The sequence below is a fragment of the Hyla sarda genome, chromosome 9, assembly GCF_029499605.1.
Source record: "Hyla sarda isolate aHylSar1 chromosome 9, aHylSar1.hap1, whole genome shotgun sequence".
NCBI lineage: Eukaryota > Metazoa > Chordata > Amphibia > Anura > Hylidae > Hyla > Hyla sarda.
This window is the reverse complement of record NC_079197.1, coordinates 40,983,592-41,011,010: the sequence shown is the minus strand read 5'-3', so window position 1 is coordinate 41,011,010 and position 27,419 is coordinate 40,983,592. Positions and strand designations below refer to the sequence as shown.

Sequence of the window (27,419 nt, the reverse complement as noted above, 5' to 3'; positions counted from 1 at the left end):
GTTGTTGTTCCCACCCTAAGGGACTGCTTTAGTACGTCCCATCAGTATAGGTGTTCCCCAATGAAGAGCGACCGAGAAAATATATTTTTTTGTACTCCCCGTAAAATCTCTCCTAGCCTTCATTTGGGGGACACCGCACCCACCCATATCTTCATTTTTTATTTTTATTTTTTGTCCGGATGATCTTTTCTGGTTCTTTATCCGTGATTCTTTTCCAGGGTCCTTCAGACATGTCTTTGTTGGCTTCTCCTACTGCTTTGTGACAAAACAGATTACCTCACTTCCAGTGGGCGGGTATATTCTGCCTGGGAGGAGCTGACTTTTTCCTAGTGTCAGCACCACCTAGTGGCAAGAGCATATACCCAGCAGTATAGGTGTCCCCCAATGAAGGCTACGAGAGATTTTACGGGGAGTACAAAAAAAATCTCATTTGTATATCACTTTCATGGCCTTATAAATGTGGCCACTAGGGGTCTCCCTTCTGGTCCAGACTGCATTCTGTCTGCTCAAAAGCACACAGACTTTGGTGTCCTGCTGGACTGGTAGATCAAACTCGTGAAGTGCTGTCTGGTCATAGGTAGTGAATAGCACATGCTCTCTGCCTGTGTATGAAACAGCAAGAGCTATTCACTGCCTATGGCCAGACAGCACTTCCTGAGTTTGGTCTCCTACCAGTCCAGCAGGACACCAAAGTCTGTGTGCTTTTGAGCAGACAGAATGCAGTCTGGACCAGAAGGGAGACCCCTAGTGGCCACATTTATAAGGCCATGAAAGTGTCATGAAAAGGGAGTAAATTAAAAATCTTTATTTTACCTGCTGTATCAAATGCAAAAAAAAACAAAACTGCCCATTTAAGGCTCTACTACTACTACTACTACTACTACTACTACTACTACAGTGACCTAATGTTCTTACTTAAAAACCACTATAGAGACCAATAACATCACATATACAAATGAAAAATTATTGCACCACACCTTAATCACTACAGCCACAACATAGTGACTGGGTAATACCACCATATGGATACTAAATAAAAACCACTGTAAACAGACCAATATTCCCCCATACAATGACAACATAGTGGTGGTCCCTGCTGCACACAGGTACTCCATTCATTCGTGAATCAGTTGCATACAGTGACTCACAGGGGCTGTCCTCACTATAGGGACTTCTTCCACCCTTGAATCATCTCTACAGAATCTGGTTAGGCAGAGAGAAGCAAATGCATGGAATGATGGACAAGGTCCATGTCTTCATACAGTGGATTATTTACCATAAATGGCAAACTTTAGCCTTATCCACACATATTTGCCCTATTGTCCTCTATCTGCTCCTTCCTTTTCTCTCCTCACCTCTTCCTATCTCCAGGATTCCTCTTGATCTTCCCAACTCTCTGGAATTCTGTTTTCCAGTCAATCCGATTTTTATTAAGGTAGAAGAAAAAAGTTTAATTGATCTCTAAAAAACCTTTTATTCAGGTATACCCACCTATCACTGTCTATAGTACTGTGACTGTCACTAAAGAAGAAGCCAACAGTATCATCCTCCTGCCAGTGATTTGCATCTTAACCGCTATATCCTGTTTGTAGGTTCTGTTAAGCTCATTTTTAAAGTGTACGTAAACTCGCAAACATCTGTCAAATGTCAGAGCCCCCCCCCCCCCCCGACTTTGCCCATTCCTGCTCTGCCAGCGGGCTGTATACAAGTCTAGTAAAAGTCTGAGACTTGTTATCTGTGGAGTCTGGCTGCGGAGACCTACATCGGTTCCTTGCATGCTTTGTGTTGTTTGTTTTTTATTCTTTATTGTATTTGCTACTGTTATGTAAAACCATTAAAGTGTTATTTTATTTTAGGAAAACATATCACATAGGATAGGGGAGAAGTGTTTGATCTCAGGGGGGGCCGACCGCTGGGACCTCCGATTTCCTGCACGGCAACTCATCAGTCCCCAAAAGTGGAGCGTGTCTACCCCTGCAAGAAGCGGCACCTACACCCTGTATCTCTGGCTCTCCCATAGCGATACATAGAGGGGGCATGTAGGCTGCCGCTATGAACTGGGGACACACCCTGTTCCTGGGGAGAGCCGGTGTGCCGTACAGGAGATCTCGGGCGGGTCCCAGTGGTCTGACTCCCTGCCATCAGACACTCATCGTTTGTATAGGACAGGGGTACTCAACTACTTTTAACAGGGTCCGCTTTTCCATGTCTGCCATCCGGTGAAGGTCCGAGCTAAACGCTAAGAACTTGTTTACATCTAGCGGCCACAGTGTCATGCCAGAAATAGGCACTGCCTGTTGTACAACATAATTAGTACTTAATAAATCCTACTTGTTCTTCAACTGCCACACACTGTGCCCTTAAATATAATACTGCCACATGCTGTATGCCTAAATAGAGTTCTGTCAAACACTATGCCCCTAATATAATACTGCCATACACCGTGCCCCTGAGTATAATACTGCCACAAATTGTGCCCCTGATTATAATGCTTCCTCACACTATTCCCCTGAGTATAAAACTACCACATGCTGGGTGCCCAAATATTATATTGCCACTGTGCCCTGAAGCTAATTATACCTCTCTGTCCCTTAAAACAATTAATGAGGTGCCCACCCCCCTCATATGAACTGTCCAGCTGTTGCAAAATTACAATTGCCATCCTGCAGACAGAAGAGCATGATGGGAGCTGTAGTTTTGAAACAACTGTAGAGATAAAGGTTGGGAAATTCCTGTAATACACATACAGTACTTCCAGGGCCGGACTGGGAGCAAAATTAGGCCCGAGCATATTAGACTATGCAGACTTTTTTTTTTTTATGGTGGGTGTCGGAAAAGTCAGACACCTATTAAAATTAAATAGGCTACATTTGTTAAAATCCCCTTGGTTTAAGTGGCTCTCCAGCTGTTGCAAAGCTACAACTCCCATCATGCCTGTAAAGCTTCAGGCCTTATGGGAGTTGTAATTTAACAGTTGGAGAGCCACAGATTGGGGTACAGTGTCACCCATCATCACCAAAGAAATTACAAGTGACTCCAGTTCTGATGGGACGGTCAGGAGAATACACAACTGTATAATGACTCGCAGTAGACGTCCTTCTCTGTTGTCTTTTTACTCTACTTCTTCCTCTGGTCTTTGTCTTTCAGCTCCATCTTCTCTTCAGAGTCTGACGCCCGGACATCATTGGTTACTTTGTTAGTAGATCTTCATCCTCTGTATGACAACAATAATCATTATAACCCTGCCAGACATCATGACCCCTAAAAATACTGCCAGACACTGTTTCCTCTGTTTGTCAGAATCCCACCGCTGTACTCCTCCCTAACCCATTTTCCCCTCCTCCTGCAGACCCCTAAGGGCTTCTCCACACTGGATATTTAGTCAGTGGAATATCCACTTGCTGCAGGCACTACTGAAGCCATTGGCGGGAGGACTGCACGGATGTACGCCAGGTCTATAGCAGTCCGACGGAATTCCACCAGCAGAATGCATGTCCACCTAAAGAATGAACATGTTCGTTCTTGGGGTTTACGTCCATTCTGCTGGGGGAATTCCACTGTGGCTATTCCACAGTATACACAGAGCAGCAGAAAACCATTGAAAAAATTTGGACTCTGCTGCAAGCAGATTTCCTCCGGAGGAATATCCTCAATGTGAATGGGCCTTAAGTCCCCCTAGGTCCTCTTCCAGACCCATCTTCCCTCTACCCCCCTGACCCCGAAGTCCTCATCCAGACTCCTCTACCCCTCAAGACCCCTGCATCATCCTTCCTTAAATTTTTCTGTTGCCCCCCCCCCCCTCTATCCCCTTCTGTCCTAACACCCTCCACCTGCCAAGACCCCTGCATTATTCATTTTTTTAAATTATTTTTTATAACTTTTCTGCCCCCCCAAGCCCTATGTCCCCTTCTGCCCTAATACCCGGCACCCCAAGACCCCTGCATCATTCTTCTTTGCACTGTTCTTCCTCCCAGACCCCTTTATCCCCTTATTCTGCCCTAACACCCCCCAAGACCCCTTAATCATTTTTATTTTCACTTTTATGCCCCCCGACCCCCCCAAATTTTATTTCTACCCTAACGCTAACACCCCCCCCAAAGACGCCTGCATCATTCTTAATTTCACCTTTATGCCCCCCCCCCCAAGACCCCTGCATCATTCTTTTCATTTTTAATGTCTGAAGCATGATCTGCTTCAATATGTATCATTTGCAGATTTTGATGTATAGTTGCTGTATTTGTGGCAAAATCCACATTATAAAAATTCTGCCACCTCTAAAAAAAAAAAAAAAAAAAAAACCTTTACAGAGCTCCAAATACCCTACTTACCTTCAGACAGCCATAGACATTTTTTTTTGTTATAACTTAATGGTTATTGAAAATATAAAATAGAGCACATAGTACAGGAGTAAGAACCAAGACCATGAAGTTCATATATTTGTGGATTTACAGCTCAGTGCATGTGTGTTAAACCAGGTTTACTTTAGATTTCAACCGCTTGTGATTATGTCACAATAATGTATATTTATACTTTGTGCTCTACTGTAATGTCACAGTAGTTTATATTTTTATTAGGGATGTCCCGATACTGGTATCGGGACCGATACTAGCCATTTGCATGGTATTGGGGACTCGTTTAATGTCCCTGATACCATGTCCGATACCTGGTGCAGCTCCGCTGCCCCATTCTCCCATCCTCTCGTCCGCATCATAGTGTTCCATGGAGGAGCATGTGACACACACGTCACTCCACTTCCTCCCCTGCGCCCAGCGGTAACGCTATGGAGGAAGCAGAGTGACGTATGTGTCAAATGCTCCTCCATAGGACGCCATCGGGAGGACGGGACAGTAGAGAGGCAGCACCCGGCAGAGGACATCCACAGGTGAGCTGTCTGCAAGGAGGGGGCTACTGCTAATGTCTACAGGGGGAGGGAGGGGGGGGCTGCTGTCCAAATGGGGGGCCCTGCTGCTGTCTAAAGGGAGGCCCTGCTGTCTACGGGGGGGGGGCTGCTGCTGTTTAAATGGGGGCCCACTGTCTAAAGGGGGGCTGCTACTGTCTACAAGGGGGGGGGCGCTGTTTACAAGGGGGCCTGCTGTCTACAGGGGTAGATTGTTACTAATGACTGCCGGGGGGGGGGGCTGCTGCTGCTAATGTCTGCAAGGGGATACTACCTACTATTAAAGACAATCTTACAGCAGAGTCACCTGCACGAACCTGAATTTAAAGGTAGATAGTGCAGGTGACCCGGTTTCTACCGCTGCTCACCATGTGGTCATCGGTCTCGCCGCCAGTGCAAATTCCCTGTTCTGTCCAATGGAGAAGAGAGAAATCTTGGTTCATACTACAGCAGCCGCCTCCATTGTACACAACAAGGACCCACATATCATACGGTAAACAGCGCCAGAAACCGGATCTCCCTGGTGTCAGATTCCCTTTGAAATAAAAGTGCTCGTACTTGGTATCGGCGAGTACTAGAATTAAAGTATCGGTACTCGGTCTTAAAAAATAGGTATTGGGACATTTCTAATTTTTATTGTGAGTTTTACTAGTTCTGTTGTAATTTGTCACAATAGTTTTTCCACTGCATCCCTCTTCATGACGGCACCAAGATGGAGATTGCTCCTCTCATCACTGTAGGGACAGGAAACAGAGGGTTAAAAGGGCCCCTCTCCAAACACACCCCAGTGTTTTTCCTGTCCTGAGAGGGATGCTTGCGGGGTCTGGTCGATCAGGGCCCCTGTCGGTCTCCTTCCTCCTGGTCAAGCAGCCCTCCCGACGTCCCCAAACCAGCGCGGCTGCTCGGGGGGGCTCTGCAGTTCAGAGCAGGGGCAGGTCTCTAATGACGCGCGGGTGTGCCAGTGTAGCTACGTTGCGTCAGAGGACGCGCAGGAGAATCAAGCTGGCGCACGCACAGGTGTTGCGAGACCCGCACCACTAACAAGCAGCTTCTGTAGCAGACCGGGGCATTGCTGTGATGCGGGGATCCCTTAAAGGAGTACTCCGGCGCACACACTTTTTTTCCTTTTATCCCGTCCGGGCTGCAAAATAAAAGAAAACACACTTTCTCTTACCTGCCAACGAGCCCCCGGAGCTCAGGTACAGGTGTTCGGTTCCCCGGGCTGTGTTCTTCTTACTTCCTGTTAGCCCGGCACGTCACATGGAGCTTCAGCCTATCACCGGCCAAGGCGGGACATCGCTGCGGCCGGTGATAGGCTGAAGCTCCGATGTCCCGCCTCGGCCGGTAAGTATGGAATGCCCAAAGTAGATGTACCAATTGCCAAAGTAGGTAAACGTACTTCTCTTCTCTTTTTGAAGGATGCCTGTCGGTTTAAGGATCCCATGGACCGTAGGTCAGAGGGGTTACGGATCCCATGGACCGTAGGTCAGAGTGGTTACTTTAGAGACTGTGGGAGACAGAGGCTTTCCCAATTAAAGCCAATGTGGCCGCTACTTCCATAGCCAGAGCTATGTTTATCTGGCTAAACCGTGTGAAGACCACATTAAAGGGAACCGATCAGATTTTACCTTTTATATAATGCTTGGCAAAGGGTTATTTAGGGTAGAATCTTTATCTTCACCATCCTTGGGGGACGCTTCTGCCCACATGGATAGTGAAGATATGAAGTTATAAACTAGTCACCGCTATGGCCGTAAGTAGTCCCCTGGGCGGGGAGCTCCACTCACCTACTCCCATTCTTGGGCTGGAAGCAACGCCACCTCTGCTTGATTGATGGGCCGCGGTGGTGACTAATCTATAACTTCATATCTTCACCATCCCTGGGGGCAGGAGCGTCCCCCGGGGATGGTGAGGACAAACATTTTACCCTATAAACGCTTTGCCAAGCATTATAGGGTAATATCTAATGGATGATTCGTTCCCTTTCCCCCAGGGATCAGATTAGTTTAATTTCTCCTCAAAGGGGAAAACATTATTATTATTTTTTTTTTAAATCAACTGGTGCCAGAAAGTTAAACAGACTTGTAAATTACTTCTGTTAAAAAATAGTAATCCTTCCCGTACTTATCAGCTGCTGTATGATCCACAGGAAGTTCTTTTTATTTTTTATTTTGTCTGACCACAGTGCGCTCTGCTGACACCTCTGTCCATGTCAGGAACTGTCCAGAGTAGGAACAATTCCCCATAGAAAACATATCATGCTCTTGACAGTTCCTGACATGGACAGAGGTGTCAGCAGAGAGCGCTGTGGTTAGACAGAAAGGAAATTCAAAAAGAAAAGAACTTCCTGTGGATCATACAGAAGCTAAGTACTGGAAGGATTGATTTTTTTTTAATAGAAGTAATTTACAAATCTGTTTAACTTTCTGGCACCAGTTGATTTAACCCCTTAAGTACCAAGGGCATACCTGTACGCCCGTGGGAATTCTAGTCCCCCGGGCGGGGAGCGGGATGCCTACTGGAAACATTCAGCAGGTGCCCCCCTTGCAAAGTGATCGCCGCCCCATGTCGACAATCGCCGCCGCAAATCGCCGATCAATTCAGATCGGCGATTCCAGGTCAAAGGGTGATTGGTGTAGTCTGAGTCGGCACCAATCAACCTTGCCCAGCAGGAGTGAGGTGGCACAATCGTCGTGATTAGTTGGCTGGACTGGCCGACCAATCGCCCATCCTGCTAGGTGACAACGCTGGTGGAGGGAGGGGGTGATCGGCAGTGGGGGGGGGGGGGGGTGTAGGAAGGCATTCCACAGTTCCGGTGTGGCAGTGGTCCCCAGCGGTGGCTTTCGGCGGAGGGATCTAACAGCAGGAGGTAAGTGCTGTTTGCCTCCTGCTGTTGCCTAGCAACAACTCCCAGCATGCACAGCCAAAGGGCATGCTGGGAGTTGTAGTTTTGCAACAGCTGGAGGCACAACAGCAACTCCGCAGTACCGTATTTACCGTATAAATTTTTTTAGCCTAAAGTCTACCTGCGTGTTATACGCCGATTAGCCGCTGCAGTTCAATGATTTAAAGTGGGCACGTCATGATTAGTTGGCTGGATTGCCCCATTGCCGGCGCTGATAGCCTGCGTCTTTGCTATGCGCTGCGAGATGTAATGACGTCACTCGTCATTGCGCCGCGCAATGCATAGCAACGACGCATGGGATGCACACCGGAGGCCTGAAGCAGCGCGGACCCGACCCCAGCAACAGGTAATTATACAACCGGGGATGAGGGAGGCAACGGGGCAGCGGCGCCGGCAATGGGTGCCGCTGCCCCTTCTCTCCCCCTGGCTATCGGCACCGATAGTCAGGGGGAGAGAATGGGCAGCGGCGCAGATAGCCAGCGGGAGAGAAGCTATCCCAGCAGGGCTCTAGACCCCAGGAAAGGCAGGGGGAGAGAAGCGGGCAGCGACTGCCTCTCTCCCCCTGCCTTTCCTGGGGGTGTATCGGGGTATACGCATGCACACACGCACCCTCTTTTTACCAAGGATATTTGGGTAAAAAAAATATCCTTGGTAAAATGAGGGTGCGTGTTATAGGCCGGTGCATGGTGGTTTATGAAAAATTGTGCCTCCAGCTGTTAAATAACTACAACTCCCACCATGTATGGACAGCCAAAGGCATGCTGGGAGCTGTAGTAGTGTGCCTCCAGCTATTGCAAAACTTCAATGCTCAGCATGCCCTTTGGCTGTCGGTGCATGCTGAGCTTTAGTTTTGCAACAGCTAAAGGCACACTGGTTGGGAAACTGTTTGCGACCTAAGTGTTTTGCAACCAGTGCCTGCAGCTGTTGCATAACTACAACCCCCAACATGCACGGACAGCCAAAGGGTACATTCACACGGGCTGGGGGTTACAGAGTTTCTCGCTGCAAGTTTGAGATGCAGCTAATTTTCCGCTGCAGCTCAAACTCCTAGCGGAAAACTTGCTCTGAACCCTTGCCTGTGTGAATGTACCCTAAAAACACTACACTAATACATGAGTAAAAACACTACATATACATGTACCCCTACACTGTTAGCTCCCCGACCCCCAATAAAAATAAAAACAACCGTTACAGCTGTGTTTCAAAAACTGAGCTGCAAGCTGTTGCAAAACTACAACTCCCAGTATTGCCGGACAGCCATTGACTTTCCAGGCATGCTGGGAGTTTTGCAACAGCTGGAGGCACCCTGTTAGGGGTATTCTACATCAGTAATTCCCAATGTCCACCCCTATGCAAATCCCTAATTAGGCCTCAAATACGCATGGCTCTCTCTCACTTCGGAGCCCTGTTGTATTTCAAGGCAACAGTTTAGGGCCACATATGGGGTATTTCCGTACTCGGGAGAAATTGCTTAACAAATTTTGGGGGGCTTTTTCTCCTTTTACCCCTTATCAAAATTGGGGTCTACTCCAGCATGTTGTTGTAAAAACTTCACTAACTTGCTGGTGTTGCCCATACTTTTCATTTTCACAAGAGGTAAAAGGGAAGAAAATAAACTAAATTTGTAACACCGTTTCTCCTGAGTACGGAAATGCCCCATATGTGGACGGAAAATGCTCTGCGGGCGCACAACAAGGCTCAGGAGTGAGAACATTTAAGGTGATTTGCACAGGGCTGGCTGATCGTTACAGCGGTTCTGACATAAGCACAAAAAACACCCACATGTGACCCCATTTTGGAAACTACACCCCATAAGGAACGTAACAAGGGGTATAGTGAGCCTTAACACCCCAAAGGTGTCAGACGAATTTTTGTTAAAGTTGGACGTGAAAATGAGAATTTTATTTTTTTCATTAAAATGCTGGTGTTATCCCAAATTTTTCATTTTCACAAGGGGTAATGGGGGAAAAAATACATAATTTGTAACACCATTCCTTCTGAGTATATAAATACCCCATGTGTGGACGTAAAGTGCTCTGCTTGCACACTACAGGGCTCAGAGGAGAAGGAGCGCCATTGGGCTTTTGGAGAGAGAATTTGGCTGTAATTGAAGGCCATGTACATTTACAAAGCCCCCATGGTGCCAGAACAGTAACCCCCCCCCCCCCCTCCTTCCCACCCACATGTGATTCCATTTTGGAAACTACACCCCTCAAGGAATGTAACAAGGGGTGCAGTGAGCATTTACACCCCACAGGTGTCTGACAGACTTTTGAAACAGTGGTTTCATTTGCACAGTCCACAGTTCCAAAAGTCTGTCAAACGCCAGTGTGGTGTGAATGCTCACTGCACCCATTTTTACATTCTGTGAGGGGTGTAGTTTCCGAAATCGGGTCACATGTGAGGGGGGGGGTTCCACTGTTCTGGCACCATGGGGGCTTTGTAAACGCACATGACCCCCGACTTGAATTCCAGCCAAATTCTCTCACCAACAACCCAATGGTGCTCCTCTTCTGAGCATTGTAGTTCGCCCATAGGGCACTTTACATCAACAAATTTTACAAATTTTGGGGGGCATTTCACCTATTACCCCTTGTAAAATTTGGGGGAAACAGCATTTTAGTGAAATAAATAATAATTTACACATTTGACTTATTTGACTTTAACGAAAAGTCGCCAAACACCTGTGGGGTGTTAAGCCTCACTGTACCCCTTGTTACGTTCCTTGAGGGTTGTAGTTTCCAAAATAGTATGCCACATTTTTTTTTTCTTTCTTTCTGTTCTGGCACCATAGGGGCTTCCTATATACGCAGACATGCCCCCCAAAAACCATTTCAGAAAAATTCACTCTTCTGAGCGAATCGACTGTGCTCGATGAGCACTTTACATCCACATATGAGGTAACTCCTTACACAAGAGAAATTAAGTTACAAATTTTGGGGGGATTTCTCCTTTTATCCCTTGTAAAAATTGAAAAACTGGGTCTACAAGAACATGCGAGTGTAAAAAAATGAAGATTTTGAATTTTCTCCTTCACTTTGCTGCTATTCCTGTGAAACACCTGAAGGGTTAACACACTTACTGAATGTCATTTTGAATACTTTGAGGGGTGCAGTTTTTATAATGGGGTCATTTATGGGGTATTGCTGATATGTAGGCCCTTCAAATCAACTTCAAAACTGAACTGATCCCTGAAAAATTCAGATTTTGAAAATTTTGTGGAAAATTGCTGCTGAACTTTGAAGCCCTCTGATGTCTTCCAGAAATAAAAACATGCCAACATAAAGTAGACATATTGTATATGTGAATCGATATATAATTTATTTGGTAGGTCTATTTTCCTTACAAGCAGAGAGCTTCAAAGTTAGAAAAATTCAACATTTTCAATTTTTTTTTGAAATTTTGGAACTTTTCACCAAGAAATGATGCAAGTATCGGTGAAAATTTACCACTATGTTAAAGTAGGTCACAAAAAAATCTCTCTGAATCAAATTCAAAGGTAAAAGCATTCAAGAGTGATTAATGCTTAACCCCTTAAGGACAAGGCCATTTTATACCTTAAGGACCGAAGCGTTTTTTGCAATTCTGACCACTGTCACTTTAAACATTAATAACTCTGGAATGCTTTTAGTTATCATTCTGATTCCGAGATTGTTTTTTCGTGACATATTCTACTTTAACTTAGTGGTAAAATTTTATGGTAACTTGCATCCTTTCTTGGTGAAAAATCCCAAAATTTGATGAAAAAAATGAAAATTTTGCATTTTTCTAACTTTGAAGCTCTCTGCTTGTAATGAAAATGGATATTCAAAATATATTTTTTTTTGGGTTCACATATACAATATGTCTACTTTATGTTTGCATCATAAAATTTGAGTTTTTACTTTTGGAAGACACCAGAGGGCTTCAAAGTTCAGTAGCAATTTTGAAATTTTTCACAAAATTTTCAAACTCACTATTTTTCAGGGACCAGTTCAAATTTGAAGTGGATTTGAAGGGTCTTCATATTAGAAATACCCCATAAAAGACCCCATTATAAAAACTACACCCCCTAAAGTATTCAAAAAAAATTCAGTAAGTGTATTAACCCTTTAGGTGTTTCACAGGAATAGCAGCAAAGTGAAGGAGAAAATTCAAAATCTTAATTTTTTACACTCGCATGTTCTTGTAGACCCAATTTTTGCAAGGGATAAAAAGGAGAAAATTTTTACTTGTATTTGAAACCCAATTTCTCTCGAGTAAGCACATACCTCATATGTCTATGTAAAGTGTTCGGTGGGCGCAGTAGAGGGCTCAGAAGGGAAGGAGCGACAAATGGTTTTTGGGGGGCATGCCGCATTTAGGAAGCCCCTATGGTGCCAGGACAGCAAAAAAAAACACATGGCATACCATTTTGGAAACTAGACCCCTCGGGGAACGTAACAAGGGGTAACGTGAACCTTAATGCCCTACAGGTGTTTCACGACTTTTGCATATGTAAAAAAAAAAATATTTTTTTTACCTAAAATGCTTGTTTTCCCAAAATGTTTACATTTTTAAAAAGGGTAATAGCGGAAAATACCCCCCAAAATTTGAAGCCCAATTTCTCCCGATTCAGAAAACACCCCATATGGGGGTGAAAAGTGCTCTGCTGGCGCACTACAGGTCTCAGAAGAGAAGGAGTAACATTTGGCTTTTTGAAAGCAAATTTTGCTCTGGGGGCATGCCGCATTTAGGAAGCCCCTATGGTGCCAGAACAGCAAAAAAAAACACATGGCATACCATTTTGGAAACTAGACCCCTCGGGGAACGTAAAAAGGGGTAATGTGAACCTTAATACCCTACAGGTGTTTCACGACTTTTGCATATGTAAAAAAATATATATTTTTTTTTACCTAAAATGCTTGGTTTCCCAAAATTTTTACAATTTTAAAAAGGGTAATAGCAGAAAATACCCCCCAAAATTTGAAGCCCAATTTCTCCCGATTCAGAAAACACCCCATATGGGTGTGAAAAGTGCTCTGCTGGCGCACTACAGGTCTCAGAAGAGAAGGAGTCACATTTGGCTTTTTGAAAGCGAATTTTGCTCTGGGGGCATGCCGCATTTAGGAAGCCCCTATGGTGCCAGGACAGCAAAAAAAAAAACACATGGCATACCATTTTGGAAACTAGACCCCTCGGGGAACGTAACAAGGGGTAATTTGAACCTTAATACCCTACAGGTGTTTCACGACTTTTGCATATGTAAAAAAAAATATATTTTTTTTACCTAAAATGCTTGTTTTCCCAAAAATTTTACATTTTTTAAAAGGGTAATAGCAGAAAATACCCCCCAAAATTTGAAGCCCAATTTCTCCCGAGTATGGCGATACCCCAACTGTTGCCTTGAAATACGACAGGGCTCCAAAGTGAGAGCGCCATGCGCATTTGAGGCCTAAATTAGGGATTGCATAGGGGTGGACATAGGGGTATTCTACGCCAGTGATTCCCAAACAGGGTGCCTCTAGCTGTTGTAAAACTCCCAGCATGCCTGGACAGTCAACGGCTATCTGGCAATACTGGGAGTAGTTGTTTTGCAACAGCTGGAGGCTCCGTTTTGGAAACAGTGGCGTACCAGACGTTTTTCATTTTTATTGGGGAGGGGGGTTGTATAGGGGTATGTGTATATGTAGTGTTTTTTACTTTTTATTTTATTTTGTGTTAGTGTAGTGTAGTGTTTTTAGGGTACAGTCGCACGGGCGGGGGGTTCACAGTAGTTTCTCGCTGGCAGTTTGAGCTACGGCAGAAAATTTGCCGCAGCTCAAACTTGCAGCCGGATACTTACTGTAATCCTCCGCCCATGTGAGTGTACCCTGTACGTTCACATTGGGGGGGGGGGGGGGGGACATCCAGCTGTTGCAAAACTACAACTCCCAGTATGTACGGTCTATCAGTGCATGCTGGGAGTTGTAGTTTTGCAACCGCTGGAGGCTCCGTTTTGGAAACAGTGGCATACCAGACGTTTTTCATTTTTATTGGGGAGGGGGGCTGTGTAGGGGTATGTGTATATGTAGTGTTTTTTACTTTTTATTTTATTGTGTGTTAGTGTAGTGTAGTGTTTTTAGGGTACAGTCACACGGGCGGGGGTTCACAGTAGTTTTTCGCTGGCAGTTTGAACTGCGGCAGAAATTTTGCCGCACCTCAACTTGCAGCCGGATACTTACTGTAATCCTCCGCCCATGTGAGTGTACCCTGTACGTTCACATTGGGGGGGGGGGGGGGGACATCCAGCTGTTGCAAAACTACAACTCCCAGCATGTACGGTCTATCAGTGCATGCTGGGAGTTGTAGTTTTGCAACAGCTGGAGGCACACTGGTTGTGAAACACCGAGTTTGGTAACAAACTCAGTGTTTTGCAACCAGTGTGCCTTCAGCTGTTGCAAAAGCTACAACCCCCAGCATGTACGGACAGCGGAAGGGCATGCTGGGTGTTGTAGTTATGCAACAGCTGGAGGCATACTACTTTGGCTGGGGATGCTGGGGATTGTAGTTATGCAACAGCTGGAGACACACTGGTTTGCTACTTAACTCAGTGTGCCTTCAGCTGTTGCAAAACTACAACTCTCAGCAGTCACCGACAGCCAACGGGCATGCTGGGAGTTGTAGTTATGCAACCACCAGATGCACCACTACAACTCCCAGCATGCACTTTAGCTGATTGTGCAAGCTGGGAGTTGTAGTTACACAACAGCTGAAGGTACACTTTTCCATAGAAAGAATGTGCCTCCAGCTGTTGCAAAACCACAAGTCCCAGCATGCCCATAAGGGCATGCTGGGAGTTGTGGTGGTCTGCCTCCTGCTGTTGCATAACTACAGCTCCCAGCATGCCCTTTTTGCATGCTGGGAGCTGTTGCTAAGCAACAGCAGGAGGCTGTCACTCACCTCCAACGATCCTCGCTGCACCAGGTCAGTCCCTCGTCGTCTCCGCCGCCGCCGCTGCTCCTGGGGCCCCGATCCCAACAGGGGCGCCGGGGATCGGGGTCCCCAGCACCCGGGGTGCACGTCCCGCACCCGCTCACGTCCTCCGGAAGAGGGGCGGAGCGGGAGTGACACCCGCAGCAGGCGCCCTGATTGGTCGGCCGGTAATCCGGCCGACGAATCAGGGCGATCGTGAGGTGGCACCAGTGCCACCTCACCCCTGCTGGCTCTGGCTGTTCGGGGCCGTCGAAGACGGCCCCGAACAGCCTGTAATTCCGGGTCACTGGAGACCCGATTGACCCGGAATCCGCCGCAGATCGCTGGACTGAATTGTCCAGCGATCTGCGGCCATCGCCGACATGGGGGGTCATAATGACCCCCCTGGGCGATATGCCCCGATGCCTGCTGAACGATTTCAGCAGGCATCGGGGACCGGCTCCGCTCCAGATGGTTGCGGGGGGCCGGTAAAACACATGACGTTCTCATACGTCATGTGTCCTTAAGGACTCGGAAATGGAGACGTATGAGAACGTCATGTGTCCTTAAGGGGTTAAAGTGACAGTGGTCAGATGTGCAAAAAAACGCTCTGGTCCTTAAGGGGTTAAAAAAATTCCGGTCATGTACCCCTTTAAAATGGCTACTGGTTTTCTGGTGGATGCCTCAGCCGAATCCGTGAGATTTGCTGCCAGATCCTCTTGTCTGTCAAACTCTGTCCCCCGTGCACTCTGGCTTAAAGCCTGGTCTGGGGACTCCCTGTCCAAAAATAAGCTTTGCTCAATTCCTCTCATCGGTCGTTAGGTGTTCGGACCAGAGTTGGACATGATCTTAGAGGATGCTGCTGATTGATTTAAAAAAAAAAAATTCTGGTAGAAAAAAATATACTAAAAAAACGTAACCCTTTTGTGGTGGCAATCGCCCTTCCAAAGGTACTGCAGGGAAGGGGAAGTCAGGATGTTGGAGTTACCCCAAGGGGAATAAGGGGAAGGATTTTATCCTCCGTTCCAAATTCAACTCACACCACACCCACAAAAAAATGACGGGAGTCAAGTGGGGGGGAGGTCTCTCCTGTTTTGGGGACCAGTGGGCCAGTACAATTTCAAACCATTGGGTCCTACAGGTAAATAAATCAAGACCTAAAAATTGCATTTCTAAGTCTACCTCACAACAATTTTCAGGTCACTTTACTTCCCCCACAGAGTCAGCTCAGCTGCAAAAAGGTGTCCTAGACATGTTGTTCCTAGGAGCTATTGTTCCAGTTCCCTCAGATCAGGAAGGTTGGGGTCATTACTCCAGACTTTCTGGTGAGGAAACATAATGGGTCTTATCGGACTATAATAAACTTAACACCTCAACAAGTGGATAGTCTACTGTCTCTTCAAGATGGACTCTGATTCCTCAGAATGCTCTGATGTGCTTGGTAGACTTAAAGAACGCGTAATATCATATCCCTATTCACCCCTGGTACCAGCAGTACCTTCGGTTTGCAGTAATTCGCCATTTTCAGTACTGTTCTCTCCCGTTCGGGATCTCCACTGAACCTCGAGTTTTTACCAAACTTGTAGTGGAGATGGTCACAGACTTAAGGCAGTAAGGCATCCAGATTTTTCCTTATCTGGACGACTTAATTCTTGTAGCGAGATCTGGGTAAGAGATTCAATGGCACCTGTCAAAGTCCTTGGATGTCTTTGTTTCTGGGGTGGAAGGTTAATTGGGAAAAGTAAAGTCTACATCCCTCCACCTGCAAGATTTTTCCTGGGAATCTCTCTAGATTCAGTTTCTCAGACATACTTTCTCCCAGATGCCAAGAAGGACGCTTTGATTCACAAAGTAGAGACTCTTCAGAAGAGGTCTTGTGCTTCTATCCGGGAATGCATGAGGATCCTAGGCTTTCTGCATACAAGCAGTTGCATGGAGTCAATTCCACTCCAGACCCCTGCAGGTATATCTCCTCTTCCACTGGGACATACTGTGGAAATAGCGAGGACAGTCTTCTCTGCCCAGGAAAAAATTTCCCTAGAAAGATGCTGGAGATGAGGGTTTCTGGTCCCTCCTTGATGTCTTAGGAAGGAAACTGCTATCATATTGTCGGAGTAAATTTTTAGGTGTTTCCCGACAAGATGGTTCTGAAGGGACATAAGAGCCTTCCAAACTGTACGCAGTATGTGTCAGTCGTCCCTAGACAATTTGATTCCTATCTCCTTGGTCACAAAGAGATCTCTGAACTGGTGGCAGGACAGGAGGAATCTTTCGGTAATAGTAGTTTGGTCCTGTTCCCCAGTAGTGACGTTAACTACAGATGCAAGCAGGATAGGTTGGGAGGCGTTTCCCAGTGGGGCTCAGTCCAGGGATCCTGGACTCCAGAAGTAAGTTGGAAGTCTTCCAATTACAGGGAACTCAGGGCAGTTTGGAAGGCTCTTATGTCCCTTCAGAACCACCTTGTCGGGCAACACCTAAAAATTTACAATATGACAGCAGTTTCCTTCCTAAGACATCAAGGAGGGACCAGACACCCTAATCTCCATCTTTCCAGGGAAATTTTTTCCTGGGCAGAGAAGACTGTCCTCTCTATTTCCGCAGTCCACCTGAGAGGGGTAGACAATGTTCAGGCAGACCTCTTGAGCAGGAGGAGGGTGGATCCCGTGGAGTGGGAACTTCACAAGGCCACGTTCAACATGATAGTCCAGACTTGGGGAGTTCCTCAGACCTGTTCGCTACTCGAGAAAACGGCAAAGTACTAATGCTTCTTTCTTTGAACAGGAAGGACTTTCTTGCAGGTCTGGATGCCCTGAGTCAGGACTGGCATTGGAACCTGGCCTATGCCTTTCCCCCCTTTCCTCTTATTCCAGCTGTTCTAAGGAAGATAAGGGAAAGGGAGAGTGATTCTAGCAGCTCCAGCCTGGTCCAAGAGGAACTGGTTCCATCTGTTAGAGACCCTAGCTATTGCCCCTCCTCTCACGCTCCCGGTCAGACCAGATCTTCTACATCGGGGTTCCCTATGGTTTCCAGAAGTAGACATATTCCACCTCTCGGCGTGGATCCTCAGCGGTGGATTCTGAAGCAAAAGGGTCTCTTAGACCCTGTCATCTCAACGATCCATTCAGGGAGGAAGCTTTTCCAGTTTGTGTGTACACTAGCACCTGGCGTAAATTTTATTTCTGGTTGCGGGATAGAATCCTAACATTCCTCTTATCTTAGAGTTTTTGCTGGAGGGTCTTAGTTGGAGCACTATTAAGGTGCAGGTAACAGCGCTATCTAATTTTCTAGGTATATCTCTAGCTGTGGATAGACTAGTTAAAAAATTCATTAAAGGGGCCAGTGTCATTAGACCCAGGTCCAGACCTTCAATACCTAGCTGGGATCTCAATGTTGTCCTATCGGGGTTAACCAAAAACCCCTTTGAACCTGCCTCTGCTGCCAAAATTAAATTTCTTTCTTGGAAAGTTGCCTTTTTAGTGGCCATTACTACAGCCCGCAGTGTGGGGTAAATCCAGGCCCTTTCTATTAGGGAACCCTTTTTTAAGGTCACAGACGAGAAAATAATTCTCACACTGTCCAGTTGTTTGTTTCTCCCCAAGGCGTTTTCTTTTATTCATAGAAGCCAAGAGATTATTTAACCCTTTTTTATTTTATTTTTTATTTTTTTTTCAGAACCCCCAAGAATCAGAAAGAATGTGTTTTTCCATACCCTCGATGTTAGGAGGATTATTCTCAAATACCGAGAAGCTACAGCTGAATAGAGGTCAGATGAGAATCTCTTTGGGGGGTAGGAATAGAGGCAAGAAAGCCTCTAAAGATACAGTTGGCAGATTAAATGTTCTATTTTAGAAGCTTACAAGTCTGAAGGAAAAGATTGTCTCCCTTCAGTTAAAGGACACTCTACAAGAGCGTGAATTAAAGTAGAGGAAACAGACATGGTCGCACATCTACATTTTGTGTTTTGATCTAATTGCTTCTCAGCATAAAAATTCTAAAAGAGCAATTTCTTAATCTTGGGCCGAGAAAGCAGACTCCTCTCCTGACCGGATCTGCAGGGCAGCTACGTGGTCAAGCCTTCATACTTTTATTAATCATTACAGATTGGATGTACTGGCCAATAAGGACTGGCCGTGGTCCCCTCCCTAGAGCTATTTATCTGGTATGGCTCTATTTTGGTGCCGTCATGAAGAAGGATGCAGTGAAAAAAGGGAATTATTTCCTACCATTGATTTGGTTTCCACTAATCCTTCGTGACTTCACCACCGTAACTCCCACCCTATGTTATTGATGCTGGGTTTACTATATCTCACATCCTGGTAGTAATTTGAAAAGCACTGGGGTGTGTGTGGGGAGGAGCCCTCTTAACCCTCTGTTTCCTGTCCCTACAGTGATGGGAGGAGCAACCTCCATTTTGGTGCCGTCATGAAGGATTAGTGGAAACCGAATTAACGGTAGGAAATAATTCCCTCTTATATTCTACGTTCCATTATGGGGTTATTGTGAGTTATTTTCTATTGATGTCACAATAGTTGGGAGTTCATGGGCACGAACGTGAGGGGGGTGTATTAATGGCCTTAATCTTTTTTTTTTGTGTGTATTATAAAAAGTCGCAATTATTTGCGAACTGTAAGTCACCCAATTTTTTTCGCAAATAATCTAGACTTCAAGGAGAACAGCTTGAATGCAGTGTGCAGGTTTTATTTATTAATTAATTAATTAAATTATTATTTTTTTTTTTGCTGTGGTTAGTAATTTAAAGGAGTAGTGCAGTGAAATATTACTTATCCCCTATCCTAAGTTATAGATTGCAGGGGGTTGTCCGACCGCTGGGACCCCCTGCGATCTCCTGAACGGGGCCCCGGCAGTCTGTCGGAAGTGGCCTTTTCGATCCCTGCAGGAAGCCGCTGCCGACACTAGGGTTCGACCGATATCGTTTTTTTAGGGCCGATACCGATAATCTGTGGAGGTTAGGGCCGATAGCCGATAACTTATACCGATATTCCGGTATAAGTTATCGGCTATCCCCCCTCGACACCGCTGCAGGTAATTGATTTAAAGCGGGCGCTTTAAATCAATGCACTGCAGTGGCTTTTGCGGTGCCATAGGCCGCCGCCGCCACCCGCTTCTCTCCCCTACCTGTCAGGGTGGTCCGGGCCATCCTCCCTCCCTTCCTTCCTGTAGTGTCCGGCGGCATTCCGGGTGGAGGGTGCACCGGTCCGGGCTGTCCTTCTCCGGGGGTGCTCTTCTCCACTCCGGGCAGGCTCCGGCCTAGTACACTGCATAGACGCTGCTACGCCGTGACGCCCTTGCGCAGCGACGCACCTGACGTCACGGCGTAGCGGCGTCTATGCAGCGTACTAGGCCGGAGCCTGCCCGGAGTGGAGAAGAGGACCCCCGGAGAAGGACAGCCCGGACCGGTGCACCCTACACCCGGAATGCCGCCGGACACTACAGGAAGGATGGATGGCCCGGACCACCCCCATTACGGGTAAGTTTATTATTTTTTTTTTTATTGACTTGGAGGGTAGGGGAGGGGCCCGACCGGTATAGCGGTATGGGCAAAAATCCATACCGGTATACCGCCCAGCACTACGGTGGGGGGTGCGACGCGGGGGGGGGGGGGCGGTCGCGGTGCGGCGGGTCAGGGGGGGGGGGGCGGTCGCGGTGCAGGGCATTATCAGCAAGGTAATTGCCGATACCGATCATGCCCAAAATCGTGATTATCGGCCGATCATATCGGCCATACCGATAATCGGTCGATCCCTAGCCGACACCCCTTCATGTATCTCTATGGGAAACATGTAGGGGGCATGTCGGCTGCTGCTCCGTGTGGGGGTTGGCACGCCCCCTTCCAACAGACTGCCGGGGCCCCTTTCAGGAGATCGCAGGGGGTCCCAATGGCCGTACCACCTCAATCTATAACATATCCCCTATCCTTTTGTTGTAAACGTTTTTGCACAAAACTTGTCTGCATCAAAGCTACTTTGCTATGTATGAATAATGTGCATCTCTTTGGTGAATGTAGGGAAGTAAACAGTAAAATAACTTTATTTACACAGGCAATGATAAATTACACCCTCCCCCCTTATAAGTCAGTAATTATCCACACAGGGAAATGGAAGAGGAAGTGGGAACTAAATGAAACTAAAGTAGGGCATTTATGTTTTGTATTTTCACGTGATAATGTCTACAAATAGTTTTACGTTCACCTTTTGTTAGTTGTGCAGTCAGGCGAAACTCCTATTTGAGGGTCTGTCAATATAGTAATGTTAGGATATTTTATAGCCCACTGTATGTGATATGGCCTGTATGAATTTAGACACAATAGAAAGAAACTAATAGATTTTGCTACTCTGTGCAATGCAAAGGTTGAAATCAGAGGTGTAATTTGTAGCTTCTGGCCCCCCGATGCAAAATCTGCAACAGGGCCCCATGTGCCAGTTAGAATACTGGTCTCTTATGGGGAAGATGTTCTTTGGGGCCCCCTTAGGCACCAGGGCCCTGTTAAATCGGCAGCAAAAAATCCTTGGTAAATCCACCATATTATAAGCATACCATGGGTTTGAGAATAAGAAAATTAATTTAGTTTTTTATTGATGATTTTATTAATTTCATTTGATAGGGAACCTATCATAAATTTCATGCTGACTAAACAGGCTATCGGTGTGGTCCCTAGCAGCTTCTCTGCAACTCGGTGGGCTTGATTGATAATCTATGACTCTTTGGGATGGTTTCCGGCAGTTTCTCCACTGAGATTTCTCCTTGTTTGGATATAACATTGTTTCCCAACCAGTGTGCCTCCAGCTGTTGCAAAAACTACAACTCCCAGCATGCCTGAACAGCAATGCAGGGAGGAGTTGTTTAGCAACAGCTGGAGGCACACTGGTTGGGGAAACAATGTTATATCCAAACAAGGAGAAATCTCAGTGGAGAAACTGCCGGAAACCGTCCCAAAGAGTCAAAGTTTAGACGGCATAAAAACTGTCAGGCACCTTTTTTAAATATGGTCGGCGATGGTGTAAGGCGGGGTTCACGCTACCAAATTCCCAACCAGAATTCCGCTCAGGCATTTCGTACGGAAATTTAGCTACATGAAGCTTAACATGCAGGTGAATGGGTTCACGGAAAACCTGACCCATTTTCTGTCGGGAATTCCAACCCAAAAAATTCTGCAATGTTCTGGAATCCGCTATGGGAACAGCAATGTCTGCGTGGTCCTAGCCCTGACTGATCCAGTCGGCGCTGGCCACACTTGGAAGCTCCGTTGAACCCATCCTAAGGGTCCATGCACATTAAGAGCAGAATCCCATTGATCTTAAAGGGGAAGTCTAATGCTCCATGTTACTAACAACGTATCCACCTAGCCGCAGGGGCCCCTTGCGGTCGTCTGTACAGAGACCCGACTCTCTCCCCCAGAGCAGTGCGTCACGACCCTTGCCACACCCCCTCCATATCTCTCTATAGGAGAGCCGTTCTGCAATCTTAGGCTCTCCCATAGAGAGTTAGGGAGGGAACACGGTGGGGAGGGTCATGTTTCGGGCGGTGGGTCATGACGCCCCGCTCTGGGAGACCCGGGGCTCCATATAGACGATCATGGTGGGCACCAGCGGTTCGGACCTCCCGCAATCTAAAACCATACTAAAAATTTTTTTTACTAACATTGAGCTTCAGACTTCTCCTTTGATGGGATTCTGCTGCTCTATATAAGTTCCGTAGCAGAACTTTGGACACAGATCTGGGTTCTGCTGAAAGAATCAACACGTCCGTTCTTTGGGAGGAATTCTCAAGAAAAAGCTTATTTAGCCAGTGAGACTTGCAGGGGTTAATTTCCATTATGGTCAAAGCCTTACCCCCTGAGTAGATTTCCTGAGTAGATTTCCTGAGTAGATTTCCTTCACAAACTCCAACTAACTGCAGCTAGTGGTGTGTCTGAGCTGCCATCGGGGGTATACGTAAAGAGGGTATACCCATGAAAAATGCAGAATAACGTAAGAAAAAAAGGGGGGGGGTTTAAGGTTGGGGAACAACACATGCGGCTTGGTACTGAATCCCCTCCCCACCCTAATATAGCAGAGGCTGCAGGCTCCTCCCATAAACACAAGTTGTAACTAACCTTACACCTATGGTCAAAGCCTTATGCCTGAGTAGTAGCCCTCCCCCATCCCTCAATACCACCTAAAATTCCTTCACTAACTACAATTAACTGCGGCTGGTGGTGCGCCTGAGCAGCCGACAGGGCAAAACCAACAAACTTAATAGCTTATTAGAAAACAAGAGATTTAACAGCAGAAATTTTCATTTATGTGGGTCATGGATATAAGTATCGAAACAACCGGACCTTCATCTGCCTAGCCTCTTGATGTGCGCTGGAACATTGTTACAGGATGCCGCAGATACTGCACCTATTCTAAAGGAATGGCCTGAGAATTTAGCAGCATCCAAACCTAGAGATGAGCGAAGTTACAGTAATTCGATTTGTCACAAACTTCTCGGCTCAGCAGTTGCTGACTTAAGCCTGCATAAATTAGTTCAGTTTTCAGGTGCTCCGGTGGGCTGGAAAAGGTGGACACAGTCCTAGGAGACTCTCCCTAGGACTGTATCCACCTTTTCCAGCCCACCGGAGCACCTGAAAGCTGAACTAATTTATGCAGGCTGAAGTCAGCAAATGCTGAGCCTCAAGGTTCATGACGAATCTAATCACTGTAACTTCGCTCATCTCCACTAAAGACTTGATAAGAGAGTGGATGTGAGAAACGAAGACGGTGGTGGTAAGAGCCTTGTGGGGAAATGGTAGGAGAGGGTCAGTAGCAGAAACCTGACTGCGGAATTGCACATATTCCCTGAGCACCACAACGGGGTACCATGCATGTCCTGTAGCAAAGTAAGGAACTATCGAGTTGCTTAGTGAGGTCTTGGAGGAGACCAAAGTAAGTTGTGCATGATCGGAGAATAAGCGCAATTGACTGGCCTGGACAAAACCCTTACTACCTTGTGCAGTAGTAAACTCCCCTAGTCGAAGGAACCCATAAAAAATAGCTGCCTAAGTACTCTACTGCCCACAAGCCTGAAAGGATTCTGATCCAGTAACTCAGAGCTGTTTTGAATAAAGCCCCCGTAATGGGTAAGCTACCTGGTGTGACAATAGGATTCCCCGGTCTTCTGGATTCCCCGGAGACTGGTACGGATAGGATGAGCTGAAAATATGGACCCACCCCCAGGATTCTCTAACGATAAATAGTGCTTTACCCCAGCCAAATAAAACTTGATAGTATTGTGACTTAGAGTGAGGTCATAGTGGCAAAAACCAACAAACATAAGGATAATATAAATGATGCCCCGACTGCCTTGCGGATGTATCTGTTTGAAATTCAAAAACATTTTCCAAACATGGGAATACGCTTTAACTGCTGTACATCAATCGGCCTAATTCAACATCAGGTCTTTGACAAGATGTGCCAGAGTAGCCGTCTTGTCTGCCCCTGGCATGACCTGAAAAAAAGAGATCAAGTTTTTCACAAGATAATGCATCGGCCGCTGCATTTTTCACACCATCATGTTCACATGAAAATTATACATCAAAGATAACCAGAAGTTTTCTGGTAAAGCTCATAATAAGCGTTGATCTGGATCTGCTTTTGGCCCCAAAAGTAAGCTTGGTTGCGAAGTAATATAGCCCTTGCCATTGAACCTTATACCATTTCCAGAAGTCCGGGAGGATACTCAAAACTTAAATGCGTTGGTGACATCCGCCTTGGAGAGCTACGCCCCCGCACCAAGCTTGACGATAATCTGTATGGCCTGATCTACCAAAGCGTATTTCATAGAATACTCCTCCGATGGCACCAGAGCATTAACACTCGGAATGTTGCAGGAATGACAGACAGACAAATCGGACACTAAACGTTTTTAATTTGAGAGTTTACCGACAACCACACCAACTGGACTGATTCTCCATGTGTCAAATGGAATTTCCGAGAAGGGGCTGATCATATACCCCTTTTGAACTTCCGCCTGGATTAGTGTGGGGACTGCCTCTGGATCTCTGCCCGCGGACTGTAAATTGTGACATGAATGAGATTGTTGTGGCAATGCCACCACTCCCGTATGGAATCAAGACTTGAAGCCCTGCAACAGCCACTGCACCACTGATTGGTCAGGGTGAGACTGTAAGAAAGCTGCCAGGGCTTCCACATCCACCACACCTAGTCAGGAACCCTTCTGTGAGCACAATGGCCCTCATTTACTATTCTAAACCCGACCTCTTTTGTCAGGTTTTTTTGTCGCATCTTTGTCTGCGCCATGTCGCAGACATCGTGCGCCAGTCTGCGACACGATGCAACATTTTTTCCCGACGGACCCGATGTGGATTCTCCCAAACCCGAAAAAGGGGCGTAACCCGACCTTTCTGAGCTTTCCCACGTATTTATAAAGGTTTCCAACCCGAATTTGTTGTATTGTTGTGGATTTTTTCCCGACAGCTCAGAGGAGTTGGAAACCAAAACCAACAAAACCCAGTGCGACAAACAGGGAGCGACATAATAATAAATACCAGGGGGAAAAAGCAGTCGGGTAAGAAAGCAAGATAGACTTACAACCCGATTTTCTTAGTAAATGAGGGCCAATGACTTGGAATGAGCCCTAAAACACTGGGAACATACATGCAGGAGCCTGCACTGAGAATAGTTGCAGGAAGACCCTTTGTAATTGTTACATACTTAATATATTTAATGGGTCTACCCAACTTATCAAGACCCGGACCTGCTCTATGAAAAGAACTGGCAGTGGTACTTGGGCTCTTGGTACCACTGGTGGAGGCTTGTGAATTAACCTGACCACACCAGGTACTGGTATGGGCAATAGAATTACAATTAGCACAGGCCGGAGCCTTGAGACCCACAAGATGGTGGCAAAATAGTTTGGTATCCATCACAGCCCAGTTAGTAGTATGCTGGAACTGTGACAGGGCTGCCACAGCCTTAGCTGCAAAAGGCAGTCGTAAAATGCGAATCCGCCATACTTGTGCCCCAAATTTCTTAAGTTTGTATAAGTAGATGTCCAGCTCCTCTCTGCGGTGAGGATGTACAGAACAAACAACATCCCGGTAAAGACTGAAAGCAAGCATGAATTCAGGCCAATTTCCGATTGTCTAATATCTTTACTCTTCAGGACTACTGAAACCTCACCACAGGCAATAGTCTTGCTTTCAGCAAGATCCTGGGAAGCTATTAAAAGTGACACAAGATTAATGTATTTCCCTTCCAGAATATCTTTCCGAATTCTCTGTGGTATGAAATGCGCTGGCAACACATGCAGAGATTTAACAGTACCTGAAACTGAAGCTTGAACTGCACCTGAAGCTTCACTCATACTTGCTGCTGGTGTCTGATAGCAACACTGGGGAAGAGCTACCGCTGCTGTATCTGGAGTTGTTATGGGAACAACCGCCGGAGCAAATTCCACCGCCGGAACCCCCGCCACTACTGTCGCCAGAATCCTGGATTCCATAGAATCCAAGTGATTTCTGACTTCTACCAACGAGTTGGAGAAGCCACTCATCATACCATGTAATTGGGTCAAGGCTGTCTGAATAGACGAAAACCGATCCACTTGTTGACTGGGACCCGGAGCGTCCGACATCATAATTCTATATAGTTCAGCCTTTCTGGTGGTTGCTGGGAAAGGCACCCCTCTCCTACATAATTCTGCAGTAATTTTCGGAATAGTCCATGCCCTGTATGATGCTGAACTACCTTGCTCCGTGCCTCTGGAGTCTCAGGAATCGATAGCTGTTCATCGATGTCCGATTTGTGTGATATCTTCCTAAAAAAATAAATTAAATTAAAATATCCCGCAATGAGCCTCCCGACAATACATGATGAGAGAAAAATACCTGAAGTTATGCATGACCATAACCGTGAACCCGAGGTGCTGATGTGAATGAACACTTGGTAACACTTACTAATCCAGCTTTCATACAATAGCTGAACCTCTCACAAAGTCATCCTAATCCTAAAAGCAAGAACACTGCCAGGCGGAACAGAAAAAATGCAACCCGAAAACCAGGACGAAATTCACCTGCCTGCCCCCTGCGACCTTACCAGGAGACAGCTATCTCGAGCCCCGTGGAGTCACAAACCATACGAGCTACCGGAACTGACCACACCATTAGCTTGCAACCAAATGAGAATTACCGCAACTGCAAGCCAGGGAGAACCGAACAATACTCAAAGTGAACTCCTGAATATACACCTAGCCTGTAGCAGAGACAGGACTTTGGAACCAACACCTAGTGAGGCCACTAAGTGTAAAATACAACCTTGTGAAGCGACAAACAGCCTACCAACCCTTGGCCGAACCCCCCCCAACACGTTCCCAGTCCCCTAACTTACCTTATCTCAACAGACCCAGGACCTACATAAGCCACATTATCCTTGAATCCTGCACACCTTAGCCACAATAGAATACCAAACCCACCTGTAATCCAAACAATATGACGAAACCACCAGGGCACTGATAGGAACCTGAGCAACCTGGATAATGAACGAGTCTATGAGCACCTGACATATAAATAACCAGACTTGACCACCAAATCAGTACCTGTGAAACTTTTATCCGAAGAACCTGAGAAGCAACATAGAGAAATGAAACAGACAGAGCAGATAAACTAACTACCTCTGCGGATGGAATTTAGCAACAAAATGCCTC

At 46.3% G+C, this 27,419-nt stretch overlaps 1 protein-coding gene across 2 annotated transcripts in view; it reads left to right on the top strand.

The window, feature by feature from the left end:
* The window catches only part of MPP1 (MAGUK p55 scaffold protein 1), a 75,695-nt gene that overhangs the window by 8,361 nt on the left and 39,915 nt on the right, over positions 1-27,419 (top strand). The window contains exons 2-3 of one of the 2 annotated variants that reach the window (XM_056537925.1): positions 19,103-19,165; positions 20,774-20,863. The exons of the other annotated variant lie outside the window; for it this stretch is intronic. Of the exons in view, the coding sequence (XP_056393900.1) occupies positions 20,777-20,863 (87 nt within the window). The 5' untranslated portion in view covers positions 19,103-19,165; positions 20,774-20,776. The remainder of the gene's footprint in view (positions 1-19,102; positions 19,166-20,773; positions 20,864-27,419) is intronic. 2 annotated transcript variants of the gene reach the window in all.